The 21639-nt window shown below is 35.5% G+C and overlaps 1 protein-coding gene and 1 non-coding gene across 2 annotated transcripts in view; both read left to right on the top strand.

The window, feature by feature from the left end:
* The first annotated feature begins 5723 nt into the window (after positions 1-5723).
* Positions 5724-5926, top strand: LOC111754308 (small nucleolar RNA SNORA73 family). The gene has a single exon (XR_002789013.1). It is a non-coding gene; the product is annotated as a small nucleolar RNA SNORA73 family (small nucleolar RNA).
* Positions 5927-15224: 9298 nt separating this feature from the next.
* Arnt (aryl hydrocarbon receptor nuclear translocator) overlaps positions 15225-21639 on the top strand; it is a gene marked incomplete at its 5' end in the record, with an annotated part of 38103 nt that continues 31688 nt past the window's right edge. The window contains 2 exon segments of the mRNA NM_001173098.1: positions 15225-15336; positions 18362-18406. Of these exon segments, the coding sequence (NP_001166569.1) occupies positions 15225-15336; positions 18362-18406 (157 nt within the window).

Below are 21639 nucleotides of genomic sequence, written 5' to 3'. Positions count from 1 at the left end.
TAAAAAAACAAAAACAAAACAGAATAAAGTTATGCTACAAAGGAACAGTGATAAAAATGACATGGTACTGGCAGAAGAACACACTTTTAAATCAATGCAACAGAGTAAAAGATACAGAAAACATCCCCAGACACATTCAGCTGTTTGATCTTCAAAAGAGTGACCAAAAACATACACTGGAAGAAAGTTAGCCTGTTCAATAGATGGTGCTGGGAAAATTGGCTGTTTGCAAAAGATTGAAGCTAGACCCAAATCTCTCACCGTGTACTAAACCAAAATCAAAATGGATCAAAGATTTAAACACCAAAATAGAAACAAGGAGCCTACTGCAGGATCAGTAAGTGAAATACTTGAATTCACAAGTGTAGAAAAGGAATAGAATAGAACCCAAATTGTACAAGAAATAACAGCAATAATCAACAAATAGGATTATATCAAATTAAAAAGCCTCTGTATAGCAAAGGATATAAAAATGAAGAGAATGGGAAGCAAGTGTTGCTAGCTATTTCTCAGATAGCACACTAGTATCTGGAATGTTAAAGAACTAAAAAAAAAAAATGAGTTCAAAGTAAAAGACCTAAATAAGAAACAGGCAAGTGAAAAGAGTAGACACTTTCTCAGAAAAAGTACAAATGACCAACAAACATAAAAAAATGCTCAACTTCTCTGGCCATTAAAAATTAAAACACCACTAAGATTTTTTGTCTTTTGAAACAGTGTTTCACTATGCAGTTCAGGCTGTGAACTGACTTTGGAGCCCAGACTGACCTCAGAATCGCAGTGATTCTCTGCCTCAGTCTTCTGAGTGTGTGTGCCACCACAACAGCTAAGATTTTGTTACACCAGAAAGAGTGCCAGTCTTTGATGAAGCCAAAGAATAACAAATAATGAAAAGAAAAAAAATAAATGCTAGTATGATTGTAGGAGAAAGGTACTGGCCTACATTGTTGGTTGGGTTGGTAACTAGTACAACCTTTATCAAAATGAGTATGGAGATTTCTTCTTCTTCTTCTTCGTCTTCATCTTCATCTTCGTCTTTGTCGTCTTCATCTTCTTATTTTCTTCTTCTTCTTCGTTGTCGTTGTCATCGTCGTCGTTGTCTAGGCTGACCTTGAACCTTCTTTGTGGCACAGGCTGGCCTCAAACTCTCAATGATCCTCCTGCCTCAGCCTCCCAAGTGCTGGGATTACATGTGTGCACCATCTTGCCTGGCTGGAGATTTCTTAAAAAACTAAAATTATGGCCTGGGAGGATGTAGCTCAATGGCACAGCACCTACTTGGCTAGTGCGAGGCCTGGCTTTGATTCTTAATACAAAATAAACAACAACAACAACAAAAAACCACTCATGAATTAAAATTGCAAATTCCACTTGACCCAACTATTCTTCTAGGTATCTTCCCAAAAAAGCTAAGCTATCATATTGTAATGATTCATGCATATGCATATTTATAGCAGCATAATTCATAAGAGCTAAAGTGTGGAAGACAGTGCATGTCCCCATCAAAAAGATGAATGGATAAAGAAAATATGGTGTCTGTACATAATAAATTACTACTTGGCTATAAAGCAGGATAAATTAGGGGCATTGTGGGAAAATGGATGCACCTGGAAAATATAATGCCAAGTGAAATAAATCAAACATAGAGACTTAAATACTGAATAGTATCTCCTTTGAGTAAGGCAAAGTACAAAATGCAAAACAAATATGGGTGTAGTGGTGCATGCTTATACTCTGAGCACTCAGAAGGCTAAGGCAGGAGGATCACTGTGAGTTCTAGACCAGTTTGGGCTACACAGTTCAAGGCCAGTCTGAACTACTTAGCAAGGGCCTGTCTTGAGGGTGGGGGAGGGGGACCAACAAACAAAAAGCAAAATAAAGGATGGAGGAAAACAAAGAGCTGGATATGGTGGTGGCCACTTGCCTGTAATTGGAGGTCTTGGGAAGCTGAGGCAGGAGAAGCACTGAGTTCAGGCCAGCATGGACTACATAGTGAGTTCAAAGCAAGTCAGAACTGCATACTGAAACACTGAGTCAAAAGAACAACAACAGCAACAGCAAAAATATCTTGTAAATGGGAACATGTCTAGAAACTGAGGACAAGGGAAGGAGGGAAGAGGAAGTAAGTTTTAATGTGTTTTATATAGTACCCGATGCCCACAATGAAGGTAAGCATTACATGTCATAAGTATGAACTAAGAGTAATAATTATAGTAAGAAAAATGGGGAAGAGGGTTTAAAAAAAGAGGGATGGAGTTGGTTGGGAAGGAGATTAAAAATGATTTAAGGTTGTGTTACGTATCTGTATCTGTTGCCTAAGATGAATGTAAACTTCATTTACTACAAACCTGTACTAATATAAAAATTTTATGGAACTCTGTCATTAACAAGGGTCCCTCATGATATCCTTTCATAGCTCCTTTTATTCTGCTTCCACTTTTCTTAACCACTGACATTTCTCTATTTTTACAGTTTGGTCATTTTAAGAATATTCTATGAATGGAATTATATAGCATTTAACTTTCATAATTTACTTTTTTACTCCACATGATTTCTCTGAAGAGTCATCCAGATTGTCGTATCAATAGTTTGTTCCTTTTTATTTCCAAGTAGTATTTAGTGGCCTAGGTATATTAGTTTGTTTAACCACTCCACCTTTTGCAGGTAAGTACTGAAACTATAGGGATATGTCACCACAGATTTTAGCTTTGTTTTGTTTTATTTTGTTTTGTTTTTTGAGACAAGCTCTTGCTGTGTAGTCTAGGCTGGTCTTAGAATGTGTAATCTTCCTGCCTCAGCCTCTCAAGTGTTGTGATTACAGGTGGGTAATACCATGCCCTGCTCCAGTTTTAGGCTATTAAAAATAAAAACTGCTGTAAGACTTTGTGTACACGTTTTTGTGCAAGTGTTGTCAGGTAGTTCTTTAGAAAAGGTTTATCAGTTAAAACTATTCTGAGTTCATCTTGTCTTGAACAAAGAATTGTATGATACAAGCCAAAAATTGTATCAAAAATTTATTTGAGAAGTGTAGGGTGAAAGGGTAAGGGAAAAAGCTTTGTAGAGCAAACTTGGACTGAACAAAGAGAAGAAAGGATAAAAGCAAAAGCGTAGTCTTATGTTTGAGAGATGCGGAGTGGGCTAAGGTAAAGAGTCAGATAGTGGGGCTCCTTGTGGCATCTCGTCTCTTTTATGCCATCCATATCTCATAGGAGCCTACAAGAAGTTCCACATGTGGGATCCTGGGAATTTTTTGACACTGTACTGAGATCTTGTAATTGGCAGGTCCCACTTCATTTTCCCAGTCAGCTTTGCCACATTCCTATCTCACAAATGTAGGTTTCCCATTTTCCTGAGATAAATATCTGGAAATACAGTTGCTGTATATATGTAGTTTTGTGTTTTGTTTTCTAAGAAATGGCCAAACTATTTTCTAGAGTGGCTGTACTATACAGTACTTTAGAGTCTCACCAGCATGTATATGTATGATCACTTTTTAATATCCTTTCCCACATTATTTTTTCTTTTGGTCATTTTATGTGTTTCAGTATTGTTTTTTACATTAAATTTTTTTCTTCAGATCTCTTTTATTAGTGCATATTGGTTATACAGATTATTGGGTTTTATTTTGTGGATGTGTGCATGCATATTTTAGTAAGTTGTTGGCAAAGTGAGTATTTGTGCGTGTATGTAATCTACGTTAATAATCATCTACCTCAGTTCGCATCTCCGTGGATGATGATATTGAACATCTTTATATATGTTTATTTACCTTCTATAATTCTATTGTAGAATGTCTTTTTTTTTCTTTTTTTTTTTTTTTTTGTACTAGGGATCGAACTCATAACCTTGTGCTTACCAGGCAGGTGCTTACATGGCTGAGCTAAATCCCTGCCCCTCTAGAGTGTTTTTTATGTCTTTTGCTTATGCTAGAATTGAACAGTTTGATCTTTTTAATGTTTTAGTGTTGAGTTTTGTACTCTGGATATTTTAGGTCTTTGTGGATAATTGATTTACATGTTTTCTTCCACTCTGTAACCTTGTCTATTTCATTTTCTGATAGGATCTTTTACAGACCATAAGTTTTTAATTCCCATGCAGTCCAGTTTATATCAATAAAGATATCTAATTTTTAAAAGCAATTTATACCAGCAAGTGAATTATGGTAAACATTACTGACAGGAATGATTTGAAGAGAGAATTAGGATAATTAAAGATGCAAGAAGCTGCCTAGTATTACAGAGTTTAAAATAACAGTTACTTTTAATGCTTGCCATCATCCTACCTCATTATGAAACTATAAGTTCATTAACTAAATGTTCACTGATAGAGCTGATATACAAATCTATTGTGGGTTTTTATTTTTGAAAAATAATCTGATAATTCAAAGCCACAGAACATGGAGGGGATGGAGAAAGAAAGTATCTGAAACAGATCATCCAATTTTTCCTGTGTCCATCTTGAAAACAGTTCTAGTAATAGCAAAACCCAGTTAACACTTTAAATATAAAACTTAAAATGTTTTAATTTTATATCTTTTTGTATAGCTCTATAAGGAAATGTTTTGTAATTTGGTTTTATTACTAAGATCCAGGGTTTGGCAGCATTAGTTTAAATAATATTGTTTAGTATTATATGCTTGCATGTTAACAAAATCTTTTGGAGGACCTGTAAATCATAATATTGAACACATTTCTGAGGCATCCTGAGCATCAAAACAATTTCTGTGGCAATACCTGAGTAGACTGAGATATTCCAGGCTTATTTCAACAAGAAAAACCATGAGAATTCTGCGTGCTTTGAGAGTATGGGTTCATGTGTTTTCCCAGTTCTGTGGGTCACTGATAAGGGCATTTATTGTCCCAGTGACATCTAGCAGTGTGGCATACTTGCATTGCACCTTACAGTATTAAAGCAAGGTTTCTATTATAAAACTTAAGAGTAAAACTGTTCACTTATAAAAACAACTTAAAAATGTTAATTCTGAAGTAAATTCTTTCTCTTTTAAATTTCAGTTTCTCAAACAGTTTTATCTTAGGCAGAAATGGGGTGACTGAGACAAGTTAGAAGTTAAAGAAAAACTACCATTCCACAACTTCAAAAATTTTTAGGAAAATCTGCTTCCACTTATGTAAAAGCCAGAAGCAGTTTCTATTAAGATTGGTAATATTAATATTGTTATATCATATTTTTTCTTGATACAAGGATTACTTAACATTATTGGAGACTGAAGCATAACCCAGGGACACTACCACTAAACTATATCCCAGCCCTTTTTATCTTGGTGAATTGCCTTGGCTGACCTCGAACGTGCCCCAGTTTCCTAAATAGTTGGGATTATAGACACACACTGCTGTCCACATGCTATAATCATCCCACTTTTTTTTTGTATATGTGTGTAGTACATAATAATATATTCATTATGAGGCCTTGATAACAGATAAAAATAAAATAAACACAAGCTCTGAAGCTCATTTGGTTTGAGTAAAGAGAAAGCAAAACAGAAAACACATGTCCTAGGGGCTGGGGATTTAGCTCAGCGGCAAAAGCACCTGCCTTGCAAGCAGGCGGTCGTGAGTTCGATCCCTGGTACCAATAAAAATGAAAAAAGACAAAAAAAAAAAAAACAAAAAAACCCAAAAAACACATGTCCTTTAGAAAGCCAGCGGTTAAATAAACTGACATACCCACACCATTGAATACTATTTAGCAATAATGAGGCATATCCGACGTGGATACCCGGGAGGTCACTCTCCCCGGGCTCTGTCCAGGTGGCATAGGAGAGCATAGGGCTCTGTCCCATGATGTACAGTCCCTTTCCACAACTTTGGAGAAGAAGCTGGGCCTTGTGCCTGCACCTGCATATTCCTATAACTTCTCAGAGTTCTTTGGACAGTGACTGAGGAGATAAACCAGGCAGGCAACAATGTAAAAAAAAGTAATAATGAGGCATAAACTGTTCATACGAGAGTCTGGAGATAAATCTTCAGAGAAATCATGTGGAATAAAAAAGTCAATTGCAAAATTTAAGTACTATATGATTCCATTAATAGAACATTCTTGAAATGACAAAACTATAACATTGGAGAAGAGATTAATGACTTTGCCTTTTTTGTATGTTTGCAAGAGCATAATACATATATTTATTTGTCTAGCCCAAGAGCCTAAAGATATTCTTTTCAAGTTTTATAATTCTGTATTTTATTTTGAAGTCTTTGGTTCATTTTGGTTAAATTTTGTAATAAGTATGAGGCTTGAATTTCTTTCTTTTTTTTTTGGTCTATGAATGTCTAGTCCTTCCAGCACTATTTGCTGACAAGACTAGCTGTCTTTCATTGAATTGCTTTTATGCTTTGTCAGAAATGGTTTGAATATTAATGTATAGGTGTATTGTTGGGTTCCATTTATCTGTGTATCTATACTTCTGTTAAAAACCACATAAATTTGATTATTCTAGCAATATAATGTCTTGAAATTAGGTCAACTTTTATATTTTTCAAAATTGTTTATTCTGATTCCTTTATCTTTCCATTTAAATTTTAGAACAGCCTTATTTACATCTATAAGAAATCTTGTTGGCATTTTGGTAGGAATTGTGTTAAACCTGTATATCAGTTTCAGGAATATAATTAACATTTTTATTGTGTTGAATATTCCAGTATTTGAGCACAGTAAGTTTTTCCATATACCTAGATCTGTGACTTTCATCAGTGTTGTGCAATTTTCAGCATACAAATCCTTTTAAAAAAATGATTATAAATGGCTTTATATTTTTAATTTTGATGTCCATGTATTAATTGAATATAAAGTACAGTTGATTGTTATATGTTTACCTTGTACTATACAACTTTGTTGAGTTCATTATTTCTAGAAGGTGTATGTTTATAGATGCCTTAGGATTTTTCTGTGTAATACACTTAAGAATTATACACAGAGGAACAGTTAGATTCATCATTTTTATTTCCTTTTCTTGCGCATTTGCTCATTTTAGGACTTTTTATACTGAATAAATGATGAGAGTAGATATTCTTGTCCAGTTTCCAGTCCTAGTTATAAAGCAGGGCATTGTCTTTTGCCATAAGTATATTAGCTATAAGGTGTCTTTTCTGTCATGCTAGGGGTTTATCAATTTTATTAATCTGTTTAAAGAACCAGCTCTTTGGGCCTGGGATATAGCTCAGTGGTACAGTGCCTGCCTGGCAGGTGCAACTCCTAGTACTAGGAAAAAAAAAAAAAAGAACCAGATTTTCTCTATTGTTTTCTTCCTATCAAATTCATGGATTTCTGCTCTGTTTCCTTCCATCTGGTTGCTTTGGGTTTATTTTGTTCTTTTCCTAGGCTCTACAGGTAAAAGAGATGACTGATTGGACTTTGTATCTTTTTCTCAATACAATAAAGCATTAGTTTGTGAGTATAATTTGTTCCAGGTATATGCTTGTAATCCAAGTACTCACCAAAGTGAATTTCCCCATAGGAAATAATAGAAACTCAGATGATGTGTTCCACAACAAAATATTCATAAAAAGGTGATTATAGTACTGTAATATAATACAAAATAGTAAAATAGAAAATATAAGGAAAAATAAATTTACCTGCACTTACTTGAAAACCTTTGTGGCTGATATGAGGGAGATGAGAGGGAGGGTTATTGTGTAGGACAACTTTCAGTACCACTAACGAAATCACTGCTATTTATTGGCCCAATAGCATCGTTTTCTTTTTATGCAGCTTTAGCAGGGAACTTATTCAGTGACACTTACTTTGCCCCCTTTTGAGGATTTCAGGGAAATGTGATGTTGCATTGTCCTTAAACGGATTCATTGTTCTTTTATACATCTCCCTAATCTCACTTGACGTAGGAAATTCCTTTGCCTTTTTCTGCTGTACCTTTGCTCACAAGATCTCTATAACCTCTTGCTGCTGGAGATGATTACCCACAATAAAGAGAGAGAGAGGGAAAGGGGCATGCGGTGTAGGGGGAGGTGCGGGGGACCCACTGGTCCATTTATAAGCATGTGACATTTGGTCTCACAGTACTATTCATACTGCAAGACATTGTTCATTTGTCAAGTTTCAATTTATTAAAAGAAATGTTTGCTCATCTAGGAGAACACTTAACAGAAAAACTTAACAATCCAAGGTTTCTCTTTTAGAACTTAAAAAATATTACTTCCTTCTTGCCTCCATGATTTCTGATAAAGATTGAGTGTCATTTGAATTGTTTGCTCTCTGTAACTAAGGTATCATTTTCTGTAGCTACTTTCATTTTTTTCTTAGTTTTAAGAAATGTTTTTAAAAACTGGCTGTGGTGGCGCATGCCTGTAATTCCAGCACTTGGGAGACTGAGGTAGTAGATCAACTACAAGTTCAAGGCCAGTTTGTACTACATAATTAAAGCCCTGTCTCAAAAAAATAACAAAGAAGTTTTTTAAAAAAACCTGTAGATCTTTCTTAATTTTTGTTTTTCAGAAGTGTAGTTATGTGTGTTGTAATGTGTTTTGGTTTTTCCTTTTTGGGGTTTATACAAGTGAATCTGTAGATTTATGTCTCTTACCAAACTTGAGAATGTTTCTGTTATTTTTCAGCCTTGCCTTCTTTCTCATCTCTTATAGCACTCTCAGGACAGAAATGGTAGGTGTTTTTGTTGTAGAACTGTACATCTGCTGCATTGTTCTGTAAACAAAAGTCAGTATATCACATTTAATGAGGAAACTTTGTGAAATAAATTAATGGGAAATACAGGGCTTTCTCTATTAGATGATTAAAATGTAGTGGTACCTTGGTTCATGGACACTTTTTTTTTTTTTTTTTTTTTTTTTTGTCTTTTTCCTTTTTATTGATACCGGGGATTGAACTCACGACTACCTGCTTGCAAGGCAGGCGCTTATGCCGCTGAGCTAAATCCCCAGCCCCCATGTAAACTTTTTTTGAGAAAAATATGGTTGGAAAACAACTTTATTTGGCAAAAATTTTTTGTTTGCTTACTCTGTATTGAGTGATTTACGTGACTATGGCCATCTTTTTGGCATGACCACGAACATGACCATTTCCCTCAGAATCATGGAACAAATTAAGTTTGTGAACTGAGTTACCCATGTATGCTAAGAAGATGTGAGCAAGTGTTTGGTACTGACAGAAGAGTAAAAAAATATATGAATGCAGAGTAGAAGTGTAGAAAGAGAACAAGTAGTTGAAGACATTTAAGATATGGTATAAAAAAGAAGATAGTTTCAGATAAATGAAGAAAGGATGGACTGTTCAGCAAGTGATATTGGTATATCTAGCTGTCCCTTTGGGAGAAAATACAGCCATACATCATGGAACAATGGGATAAGTTCTAAGAAATGCATCAGTTGATTTGGTCATTGTATGACCTTCACAGGGTGTGTTTACAGAATATCAGGTCCTGACCTAGATCCCGTCTCCCAAACGAGTGTATGGTGGAGGTTTAAATAAAATGAGACAAATCGTATGATTTTAGGGCTCCAGCAGGGTCAACACCTTTAGTTGAGGTCGAGACCCTGAGGGCTAAGACAAAGACTTCTCTGGGCCACCCACTTTATTTATTAGGTCCAACAACAAGGGGTGGGGAAACTGAGGAAAGTGCAGGCAATGAGTAGGACCTCACTTCAAGGACGTCTCCAAGTTATGAATCATGTCAATTTAGGAGAACTGTCTTTATCATGAAGACATGGTAGAAGTGAGACTGTAGGAGTAATTGCTGTAGTTGCAGTCTCTATCTATTTGATATTTGAGCAAAGTGTCTGCAGCTGTGGCCTTGTCTTGCCCTTTGAGGTATCTCTGGCCTCACAGGCCACTACCGATCTCAGCCAGGACCCAAGTGATTCATAGAGGTTCACTTACTATGAATCAGCTCTTGTCATCAGGCAAGGGGCTGAGGTCTAGGACAGACTCAGATAAACATAGAAAGTCAATTAGTTAATTTTAAATCCTGCTCAGAGCCGCTTTGTAATGGTCTCCAATACAGAAACTGAGAACTACAGTGTTAATAGGCAATACAATATCATGAGCTACCATTGTATATTCAGCCCATGATTCACTGAAATATTATGCAATAGTTTGAGTAGAATAATACCTTATGTTTTACTTTTTTCGTTGTTGAGACAAAATACCAACACCCACAAGTTGGAGAAGGAAAGATTTATTTTAGCTCTGTTTTAGAGGTTTTAATCTATAGTTGGCCATCTTTAGTGCAGGGTAATGTGACAGGGACATTGCAGTGAAGAAACAGTTCATGGCATGGCAGGCAGAAGGCAGCAAGCAGTGAGCAGAAAGCAGCAGGAGGTCTGCCGCCTTTCTGTCCCTTTGTATTCCATTTAGGCTACATGTCTTTTTTTTTTTTTTGCTATGTAGTTTAGACTGGCCTTGAACTCACTATGTAGTCCAGACTGATCATGAACTCACAGAGATCCTCCTGCCTTGGCCTCCTAAATTGGGATTGCAGGCATTTACCATTACATGCATTGATTGGTGCTACCCACACCCAGGGAGACTTCTTTTATCCACACTCTTAATTCTAGTATTATACCCTCAATCCATACTCACATATATTAAATTCAACCACCTCTGAAACACCCTGCCTTGGGAGTTTTGGGGGCAAGGTACATCTAAATACCAGCCATAACATAGCATATGCAAAAATGGGTTCCAAGTGGATTAACAATCTACAGGTGAGAAAACAGTTATATTAAGAAAATACAGACATAACCAGGAGATAGAGGAGCTTTCCTAAGCAAAATACTTGGGAAACATTGATGAATCTAGTAACATAAAAATGAAAAATATATATAGTTAAAAACATGGCTGGAAGTTTATCTCAGTGGCATAAGTGCCTGCCTGGCAAGCACAAGGTCATGAGTTCAATCCCTGGTACCAAAAAAAACCCCAAAATGAAAAAGTTATGGTTCATGAGGAAGTTTTGACGGTACCTGAAGGATAAAGGGCCTCATGTCCTTTACATGCTAATAGGTCCTACTGATTCATTAGAAAAATACTCATTGTATTAATTAAGCTTTATGTTGCTATAATGAAGTACTAGAGGGAACTAATCTATAAAGAGAAAAGATTAGTTTATAGATTTAGTTCATAAGTGGTTCAAAGGAATGGTTTCTGGATTTGCTTAGTTCTGGTGAGGACTGTAAATCTTGGCATATGATAGCAGAAGCACATGTGGTAACTGGGGTGGGCAGAGAAGAGAAAATATAGGTGAGGTTTCATAATCCTTTTTGAGGGCATGCCCAGTGGCTTAGGGAGGTCTTATCAGACCCCACCTCTCTGAAAGGTTCCACATCATTTCCCAGTAATGCTACCCTAGAGACTAAGCCTTTATCACTCAAAGGGGGACACTCATACTACAGTTAAATGATATCCAACAGTAGCATACATTTAGCATAAAAGTACTGCACTAAAGATATGAAGAGTCAGTTCTAGTTTCAGATGACTTATAAATCTAAAAACATAATACAAGTGAAAACAAGTAATATGCCATTTTTAAGTTGTGTGATTTGGTAAAAATAAGCATATTAAAAGTGTGTGTACCCTTTAGCCAAAATATCTGGGACCAGAAATATTTCAGATTCCAGATTTTTTTAACATTTATATAAAATGAGATATGTTAGGGATGAGACTCAAGTCTAAACCCAAAATGCACGTATGATTCATATACACATGATTAGAAGATAATTTTGTACAGTTGTTCTAGTGTGCCTACATTTTGATTGCAGTCCATCACACTGTGGTCAGATGATGTCATGTTGGCACTCAAAAAGTTTCAGATTTTGGAGTATTCAGGATTTCAGATTGAGATTAGGAATGCTCGATGTATAGCCAGTACTAATGAGGGAAATAGGGTCTTTCATAATCTGTTATTGGAAGCATGTAGTGCAGTGCTCATTGTGGAATATAATTTGGTACATCCATCCAAATTTTAAATGCTTACTTTCTTGGATACAATTTTACCAGTAGAAGTCTACCCTAAATAACAAGGGTTTTTAAATGTGTATTGGTAGAGAGGTGTGTGTGTGTGTGTGTGTGTTTTGTGGTACTGGGGAGTAAATGCAGGGCTTTCATACTGAGCTACACCCCGAGCTATTCTTTTTTTTTTTTTTTTTTTTGGTACTGAGGATTGAATTCACAACTCTGTGTTTGCCAGGAAGGCAGTTAATGCTGCTGAGCTAAATCCATGGCCCCCCAGCTATTCTTCTATTTTTAATTTTGAGACAGTGTCTCACTTAGTTGCCCATGCTGAGCTCAACTTAATATCTCCTTGCCTTAGCCTTTTGTAGGACTGGGATTATAGTCCTGCAAAACCACCATGCCTATTTATGTAAAGGACCTTTAAGTACTATTTATAATAGTAGTAAAAATAAAAATAAAACTGCCTAAGTGTCAGTCAGTTGGGGACTAGTCGAATAAAATACCATACATTTTAGGGATCTCTGTGTCAGAATGAGGGATATAACTGAAGTAGGCTGATACTGTTGGTACTCTAGACATGGCCTACATTAGCCAAGGTGAGCCCACCAGCCATAATGTAAAAAGCAGAAGGATTCTGGAGAAAACATTGATGTTGATGGGCTTTCTGGTGCTGCTCACGAACAGAGCGACTCAGAGACCATGCAACAGAAGTAAAAAACAGCCAAGGAGAGGAAGGAACTCAAGTAGTTTTGTGGCTTGTATCTATCTTGCCTTTGTCCTGTGTGCCTGGAGTCATTCCTACCACATTCACATTTCCCTTATATTGCTCACAGCTTGCAACATTGATGGCATTCCCTTTGCCCTGAGTTTGCAGGAGGTCCTTTTGTACTACCTTCCCCTCAGGTAGCCTCTTTCTGCCTGGGTCGTTCTGTGAGGAGAGGGGATTACTCCTTCCTAGTGTTTTTTGTTTGTTTGTTTTGTTATTTTAGTGTGGGATACACACCAAGGAGCAAAAAATATCTATTTATCTGTCTATTTATCTATGGCATATACTTAAATGACAAAAAGTAAGTTGCATATCAAGATTTCATTTTTATGAAGCAAAGATGTGCCTATTTTTGATTACAAAGATAGATATATATACAAAAATAAGGAAAATGTAAGTGATAAGTGCACAGCTGTTAGCAAGGTGCTTTTTTTTTTTTTTTTTTTTAATACCGGGAATCAAACTCTAGACCTTGTGCTTGCCAGGCAGGTGCTGTGCCACTGAGCTATACTCCCCAGCCCAATTGAATTGGAGAGAAGAGAGGTTATAAGGATGGGCTAGAGAGGCATAGAAAGGGACTTTTAGTTTTACTTTAAATATTAAAACAGAAATACTTCAATCCCCGGTACCGATAAAAAGGAAAAAGACAAAAAAAAAAAAAAAATACTAAATCTGCTGAAAGATAAAATAGGTAGAACTCTTGAAGACATAGATACAGGCTAAGACTTGTGAACAAAACCTGACTGCATGGGAAATACTACAAAGAATCAACAACTGGGGATCTCATTTTACTTTTTTTTGGTATCAGAGATCGAATTCAGGACCTCGTGCTTGCCAGGCATGCGCTTACACCACTGAACTAAAGCCCCCAGCCCGGCATCTTATTTTACTAAAAAGGTTTTGCACAGCAAAAGAAATCACCAGCAGAGTGATAAGAGATTCCACAGAGTGGGAAAAAATTTTAGCCAGTTGTTCCTTAAACAAAGGATTAATATCTGGAACTTACAAAGAATTGAAAAAATTAGATCCCCCAAATTTAAAGAACAGTCAAAAAAATGGGCATCTGAGATGAATAAACATTTCTCATGCCGGGGATTTAGCTCAGCAGCATAAGTGTTTGCCTGGCAAGCGCCGAGGTCCTGAGTTCAATAAAAAAATAAAATAAATAAATAAATAAAAAATCTCAGATGAAGAGGTAGAAACAGCAAATACATACATGAAAAACTGTTCAACATTCCTGATCATTCAAGAGATACAAATTAAAACAATACTGAGATTCCATCTCACCCCAGAAAGAATGACTATTATTAAGAAATCAACCATTAACGAATGCTGGCAGAAATATGGGGAAAAAAGGAACCCTTTTCCACTGTAGGTGAGAGTGTAGACTGGTGCTAACCACTATGGAAATTAGTGTGGAAATTCCTCAAAAAGCTACGACTGGTGGTCCTATTCGACCCAGATATTTTCCTTCTTGGTATCTTTTCAGAAGAGTTAAAAGCATCATAGTGGAGCTGGGATTTAGCTCAGTGGCATAAGCACCTGCCTGGCAAGTGTGAGGTCATGAGTTCGATCCCCAATACCAAAAAAAAAAAGCATCATAGCATAGCAAAAATGCACAGCATGTTTATAGCAGCACAGTTTGTGATAGCTGTATCTTAGAAACAACTGAGTGCTCATCAGCTGAGGAATGGATAAAAACAGATGTGGTCTTTTAATAAAATGGAGTACTACTCAACCATAAAGAAGGATACCTTTGAAACATTTATAATGGGTGGGCCTTTCACAGTTAAGTGAAATAAATTGGACAAATGTGTAAATGTCACAATGTCTCTCTGATGTGAGAAATTGACTAATATTGTCATTTACACTGTAAACTTTCTTTTTCAAAATTTTTCAAAAGGCAAGGGAAACTAGGAAAGTGGGAGACAGGAAGGAAGGGAAAAATGAGAAAAGAGGGAAAAAATGGAAATAAAGTTTTGTAATTAAGGAGGAGAAGACAGCTTGAAGGAGTGGGGTGGGAAATAGGACAGAAAGAAATTAAGATATCATGTACAGGTGCAAATTATCATGTATACCTAAATGGTACCAATAAACTTAGAAATAGTAACTTTTTAAAAAATTTTAAATATTAGGATTTAGGTTATTTTTACTTTCAAGTTTTTCTGTTAATTTTCCAATTAAATAAAATAAGTTAGAAATATTTGTTACATGAATGGAATATATACATGTATTTGTATATTTGTTTTAAGTTCATATTTTATCACTATTGTAAACTCTTAAAAGTGAAGGCTCTGGAACATGGTTCTCATTCTTGCCAGTTCTGTGTAAAATGGGGAGAAACTAAAAATTTTACCAATGTGAGACTTCAAGAACTGTAATCCAGGTGTGAATATTTGTGTCTTTCAGTAAACTGCAAAGTTTTTAATCCCTAGCTTGAGCTTTTAATTTAGCCAACTTCCTGATACGGATTATAAATAAGGATTTTCACTTTTTAAATGTGTATTTTATTTTTTCCTGATAGAAATGACATCAGATGTACCATCATTGGGTCCATCCATTGCCTCTGGAAATCCAGGGCCTGGGATTCAAGGTGGGGGTGCCATTGTCCAGAGGGCTATTAAGCGTCGACCAGGGTGAGTGTGAGTATAGTGTCAGAAATGTCTCTCCTATAAACCAACCTGATTTAATTGCTGAACCCACTTGCTACTTTTTATCCTCTCACTTCAGCTGTTCTTTACTGTTGCCATATAACTTTCACAATCCCTGAACTTACTTAATATAAAATTGATACCTATCTAAGTTTGTTATAAGTGGGTATGTGTATGTATATGTATGTGTGTGTGTGTTTACACCAAAAACCTCTGCAAGAACTGTGGCCAACCCCAGCAATTTCACTAAGTAGTCTATTGCTAAGAAAACTCTGCTGCTTTTACTAAGCTTTGTATCTACCTTTTCAAAACTTTGATGATCTTCTTTTTTGAATTCAGAGAATGTTAAACTCTAGAATATTTCTTTTTTTAAAAGTTACTGTTATTTTGATTTGGAATACAGAATCCATTCAGTTTCAAATGTATTTATTAAATATCTAATTAGTATATGACATTGTGCTGATTGCTGGTATGAGCCGAAGATAAATAAGACACATTGTGTGTCTCCAATTTGATTAAATTTTGACAGTGATAATCATTATACACATAAATATGATACACGATGGAAGAACTTTCGTAAGAAACAAATACAGTGTTTTTTAGTATGTGGGAAAAGTTTCAGAAAGGAGGCTGCTTTGGAAAGGACTGAAAGAATGGCTAGTAATTTGTATATCCTTTGGTGTTAAACTGTTTTTATTAGCTAATCTTAACTAGCCTTTAAGTTTTTGTCCCATCAGTAATAATGTAACAGTCATTCTTGGGTCAAGAAGTAGCATGATTATTAAGACATGCTATGTATCCAAGAACTTTGTATACTTTAATTTTTTACCAAGGCATAGGATGAATAAGTAACTTCTAAGGTTCTAAGGTTAATAATGATAATGTATGAATCATAGGAGATTAGCATTAGAATGCACTCTCAAGTAATGTGCTGTGGTTATATATAACAGCTAACAAAAGCAATATAATTATCAAAACTGGGAGGTCATTTGAGAAAGTGAAATATTTAACTGAAAAGAGTTGTGTATTCCTGTAACCCCAACTACTATACTTGGGAGGCTGAGGTGGCAGGATAACAAGTGTTAGGGTAGCCTGGGAAATACACTGATACTCTGCCTTTTTTTTCAGTTGTGCCATGAGTTTTGTATATGTCATTTCTTTCTTTGTTGTTGTTTTTAAATTTTTATTTTTATTTGTACAGTAAATCCCTGATTTACAAATGAGTAATGTGCCAGATTTGTTTGTAAGCTTGACAGTGAGTACTATATACTATACTTGTGAAAGAAAGTTCTCAACTTGAATGTTAAGTTGGGAACTTACTGTAAATGTTTGAAATACATAATGATTATATTTATTGTGAGACCCTATCTTAAAATGTATAATGTATACACAGCAAAAAATCTAAATGAACACTCATCAGATTTCTAGGTAATAGGTTTATGAGTGATTTATTAATCTTTTAATTACTTTGCAGGTTTCCTGAAATGAGTATGTATAATTGATAGAAAAATTCATTTAAAAATTTTTTAAAATATTTCTTTTAAAGACAGATTGGAAAATAGAGAAAGCAAGAATAAAAAGTGGCCAGAGTCAGATACTATCACATTTTGTGTATTTCCTTAAGTTTTTATACATAAACCTTTTAAAATAGTTATATAATTATATGAATCTATATAGTTTTATCTAATAGCAATTTTTACATTGTTTTTTGTGTTATATAAACGTAGTTTTTAATGCTTGTGTAAAAGAATGTACTTAATTCCTTTTTTTTGAGAGAGTCTCACTATTTAGGTCAGGTTGGCCTTGAACTTGTGGTGATCCTCCTGCTTCAGCCTCCTGAGTGCTAGGATTACAGGTGTGTGCTACCACACCCAGCCTTTATTCTTATTTTGGAATATTTAAATTATTTTGAAAATTTTACTATTATTTATGGTGCTATAATGAAGTTTTTATAAATACCCTACCCCCTTTTCAAATTTTTTCTTCATGGTAGAGTCTTAGAAATGCAGATATTGGGGAAATGAGTAGGACTTTGACTGTGGACCAGGGGCCAGAAAGCAGTAAGAGGAACAAACATTTTTTGCCATCTGCTTCATATGCAGCTCATCTGCAGACCCATAATACCAGGTTATTGTACTGGTAGAGGAGCCAAGAGTAATCACTGAGTTATGATGGTAACATGAGCAACATTTTAGTTTAATAGAATGTAGAAATTAATAGCAGATTGGCCTACTTTATTACCCATAATCTGCCCTAATCCCCTCAGGTGAAAGTCACCTTTCCTTTCACTGAATGTCTATAACATGTCAGTTATGTGCCTCACATGGCCCTTTCCCATTTCACTTGTTTTTTATTTGTATTTGTCTAGGCAAAAGAGGCCCTAGCGGTTGAGGTTTTGTTTTTATCCAGAATATAGCATCTATTACATGTTTAGACTAACAATTCCTTATGTTTTACATAATTTATGTAATGATATCACTGTTTTGATGTGTTTCAGAAAGCTGGTAGAGTGGCTTGGAGGAGACCATAGAAATAAAAATATAGACTTAGGAGCTTGAGGCATAGTCCAGTGATGGCATGTACAAGGCCCTGGCTTTGATGTTCAGCACCACCAACAAAAAAAAGCCCCAAGTTAAATTACTTAACATTAATTTTTTTCTTACCTGTTTTGAGTAGATTACTGTTCTTTCCATAGAAGTTATATTCTGAGGCAAGCCTTTGCAAAGATGGACTGCTACCCAGGGCAAGCACTGGGTTAGCAGTAGATACTTTTTTTTTTTTTTAAATTTCCCAACTTCTTTGCTTAGTCTGGCATGATGGGGAAGATATATTGTTGTTTGACTTCTATCTACTTTCTGTTTTCCTTCTGTAGGTGGTTGTACAGTATATTGAGTAATTTTATTACCCAATATTACTCTCAATATTACTTAATATATTGAGAAATTTTAATGTTCCTTAATGTTCTATATTATCAGTAGACTTAATGGTATTTTTTATTGACTTTCTCTAGGCTGGATTTTGATGATGATGGAGAAGGGAACAGTAAATTTTTGAGGTAAGAGTTTGAAAAACTTTCTTTAAACTTACAATGTGAAATTAATGACCCGTATACTTGTAACTTGTAATTTTTTATTTTTGGGCCTAAGGAAAGTACTTTTTAAAATCACACATTTTCCTATTATGTCCTATAACATTTTCAGGCATTCTTTTAATAATTTCAGAGACAGAACCTCAAGGAAGAGAAAACAGAATTTACAAGACGCTCTGTATCAGTTATCTATTGATGGAGAGCTTAAAAAGAACAATGGCTTATTATTTTTTCCAATTCTGTGGATCAACTATATGATTATTCTGCTGATCTTGCCTAGACGTACTCTTAAGACTATGTTCATCTGCTGATCAGCTGAGAGGTAGACTTAGCTGGGATGGCTGATAACTGATATTTTGTCCTGAAGGAGGTTAGACCAAATTTCTTCAGGTGGTAATAACTGTGGTGCAAAAGGCGAGTTCCAGTATGCTTCACAAACCTCTGTTTCTGTGACATTTGCTAATGTCCCCAATGGTCAAAGCAAGTCTTATGTTTATGTCCTAAGTCAATATTGGAAAGGACTATACAAGAAAGTTGATACTTTGAGGTATGGCTTGTTAATGTACTACTTTATTATATCCTCTGGTATGATACCTATTGACTTCTCCTATAGGCAGCAGAAATTGGAATTTGTATCCCCCTTTTTTGGTACCAGGAATCAAACTTATAACCTTGCACTTGCCAGGCAAGTGTTCTTATGCTGAGCTATAGCCCTGGCCTGAAATTTGTATTATTGAGTAATAAATCTTTTAGAGCATTGAAAATAAATGTTTCAGTATATTGTTGAAGGAACTCTTCTAAAAACGGGATATTCTTACTGAATAGCTATTGTTTGATTTGTTTCTATGTTTTAAAAAAAAGAGTAAGACTAAAAAATGATAACCATGACTCAAACTTCCTTTTTTCTTTCTCAAGTTTAAACTGTTATCCAGGTAATCTCTGTATTGCTAAGTAGCAAATACTTGGTAAATAAGTAAAGAGGGCCTGTTTAAAAAAATTGGTTGGTTATATCGTATTTGTTTTATTGACTTTTTAACAGGAAAAGTAATATAAAAATATTTTATTTTAGATATTGACATTCAGTAAAAATACATATATATATTTTTGGTAACATTTAAACTCAGGTCATATTTCTAGCTACTAACTGGATAATGTGCTTTGCCACAGACTTTTGAAAACAACAGCTGTGGCTTGGCTTCTACACAGAAATAGTTGTAAATGAAAATAATGTTGTAAGAGGTCTCTTTAGACTTAGTGGGCCTCAAAAAATGTGAAGGGGGTTGAGATTTCATTTTCTGGCAAAAAATGAACTTTTTCAAGCAGCTTTATTGAAAATTCACCCACTTCAAAATTGTTGTCTAGTAATAAGTGCTAATAGTAGAGACTTGGTAATAGATTACTTTGTTATCTTTTTAAGTATTTAATATACTTTTTACTATTTAGTATTATTTTGCAGTGCTGACAATTGAACCCAGAGCTTCTTGTGTGCTTGGCAAGCACTCTCCCATTGAATTATATAGACATCCCCTATTATTGTTAGGTTAGATTGTGAACCTTCTAGAAAAAAAGAAAACAAAAATTTATCAGTAAGCTGCAGATTCTGTAGGGACACTTAAAATAACTTCCAAAATCACTTTCTGCTCAAAGTTGTTAGAATCTTCGCTGTGTCCTGTGCAATGAGAATACAGCTCCAGTTGTCTGGGGAATAGCAGTATTTTGGGAGTTAGGGCTTCCTCTCTCAACATGTTCTCTCCATCATATTTTCTGTAGTAGTGAACAGAATTTATCTGCCAATTAAGTAGAATTTAAAACTATACTTTAAGAACTTCTGGTTGGGTTTAGTGGCACTTGCCTATAATCCCAGCAGTTGGGAGACTGAGATAGGAGGGTTACTGCCTGAACTATAGATCCTGTTTTTTAAAAAGAAAAAAGAAAAAAAAAATTCTGTACAAAGCCTGGTGTAGTAGTGTATGCCTAGTTGTCCTAGTAGTCTAGGAGGCTGAGGCAGTAGGATCACAAGTTCCAGCTCAGCCTGGACAATTTAGCAAGAACCTATCATAAGTTAAAAAACAGAAAAAATGCTGTGTAGCTCATGTAGAGGCTCTAGATTCAAGCCCCAGTACGGGGCGGGGGCTGAGGGGGGAATCTAGGGAATTGCAAGAAAATGTGCAAAAATTTATCTTAGAAAGAATTAATATCAGAAAATTAAAGAATTCCCGCAATTCACGAATAATAACAGCAACGACAACATAACCTGGTTAAAGAATGAACAAAATACTTGAATATTTATCCAAGGAAGAGACCCAAAGGGCCAAGTGTTTGAAGGATGCTCATATCACTAATCATTAGAGAAACACAAAACTACAATGAAATACCATTTTTTACCCATTAGGAGAGCCACTGTCCAAAAAATAGAAAATAACAAGTACTGACACAGATATGGAGGGATTGGAACCCCTGTGCCTAAGCGGTGATGTAAAGCAGCGCAGCCACATTGGGAAAAATACACTGGTGCCGTAGAAAACAAGACAAAAGTTGCCATGTGCTTCCGCAGCCCACTTCTTTTTTTTTTTTTTTTTTTTTTTTGTACCGGGGACGGAACTCACAACTGCATACGTGCAAGGCAGGTGCTTATGCCACTGAGCTAAATCCCCAGCCCCTTCAGCCCACTTCTGGTAAATATCCATAAGAATTCAAATCAAGATTTTATTTGATTTATTCCTTTTGAGATGGAGTCTTGCTGTATTCCCAAGTTGGCCTTAAGTTCCCAGGCCCAAGTGATCTTTCTGTTGCATTCTCTCAAGTACCTAGAACTATAGGCATGTATCACCATACCCACTTTAAAATAGGATTTTGAGTTGTTTTTATACCTGTGTTCATTGCCTAATTTTTTTACAATAGCCAAGAGAGGAAGCAACCCCAGATAATCCATCTACAGATAAATGGATAAAGAAAATTAATATATACATACAATGGAATAATCTTCAGCTTTTTAAAAAGGGAAATCCTCCCAGCACTTGGGAGGCTGAGGCAGGAGCCTCAAGTTTGAGACCAGCCTGGGCTACAAAGTGAGCTGAAGGCCAGCCTGAATTGTATTGTGAGACCATATCTCTAAATAAACAAATGGAAATCCTGTAATGTGTTATAATGTAAATGAACCTGGAGGAAAATTATACTAATTGAAATAAGCATATGATAAC

This window comes from Cavia porcellus, unplaced genomic scaffold (genome assembly GCF_034190915.1).
Source record: "Cavia porcellus strain 051 isolate PalLab524CR breed Dunkin Hartley unplaced genomic scaffold, mCavPor4.1 scaffold_1, whole genome shotgun sequence".
In the NCBI taxonomy this organism is placed as follows: Eukaryota; Metazoa; Chordata; class Mammalia; order Rodentia; family Caviidae; genus Cavia; species Cavia porcellus.
The sequence above is the reverse complement of the archived record's forward strand: the minus strand, read 5'-3'. Positions and strand labels throughout refer to the sequence as shown.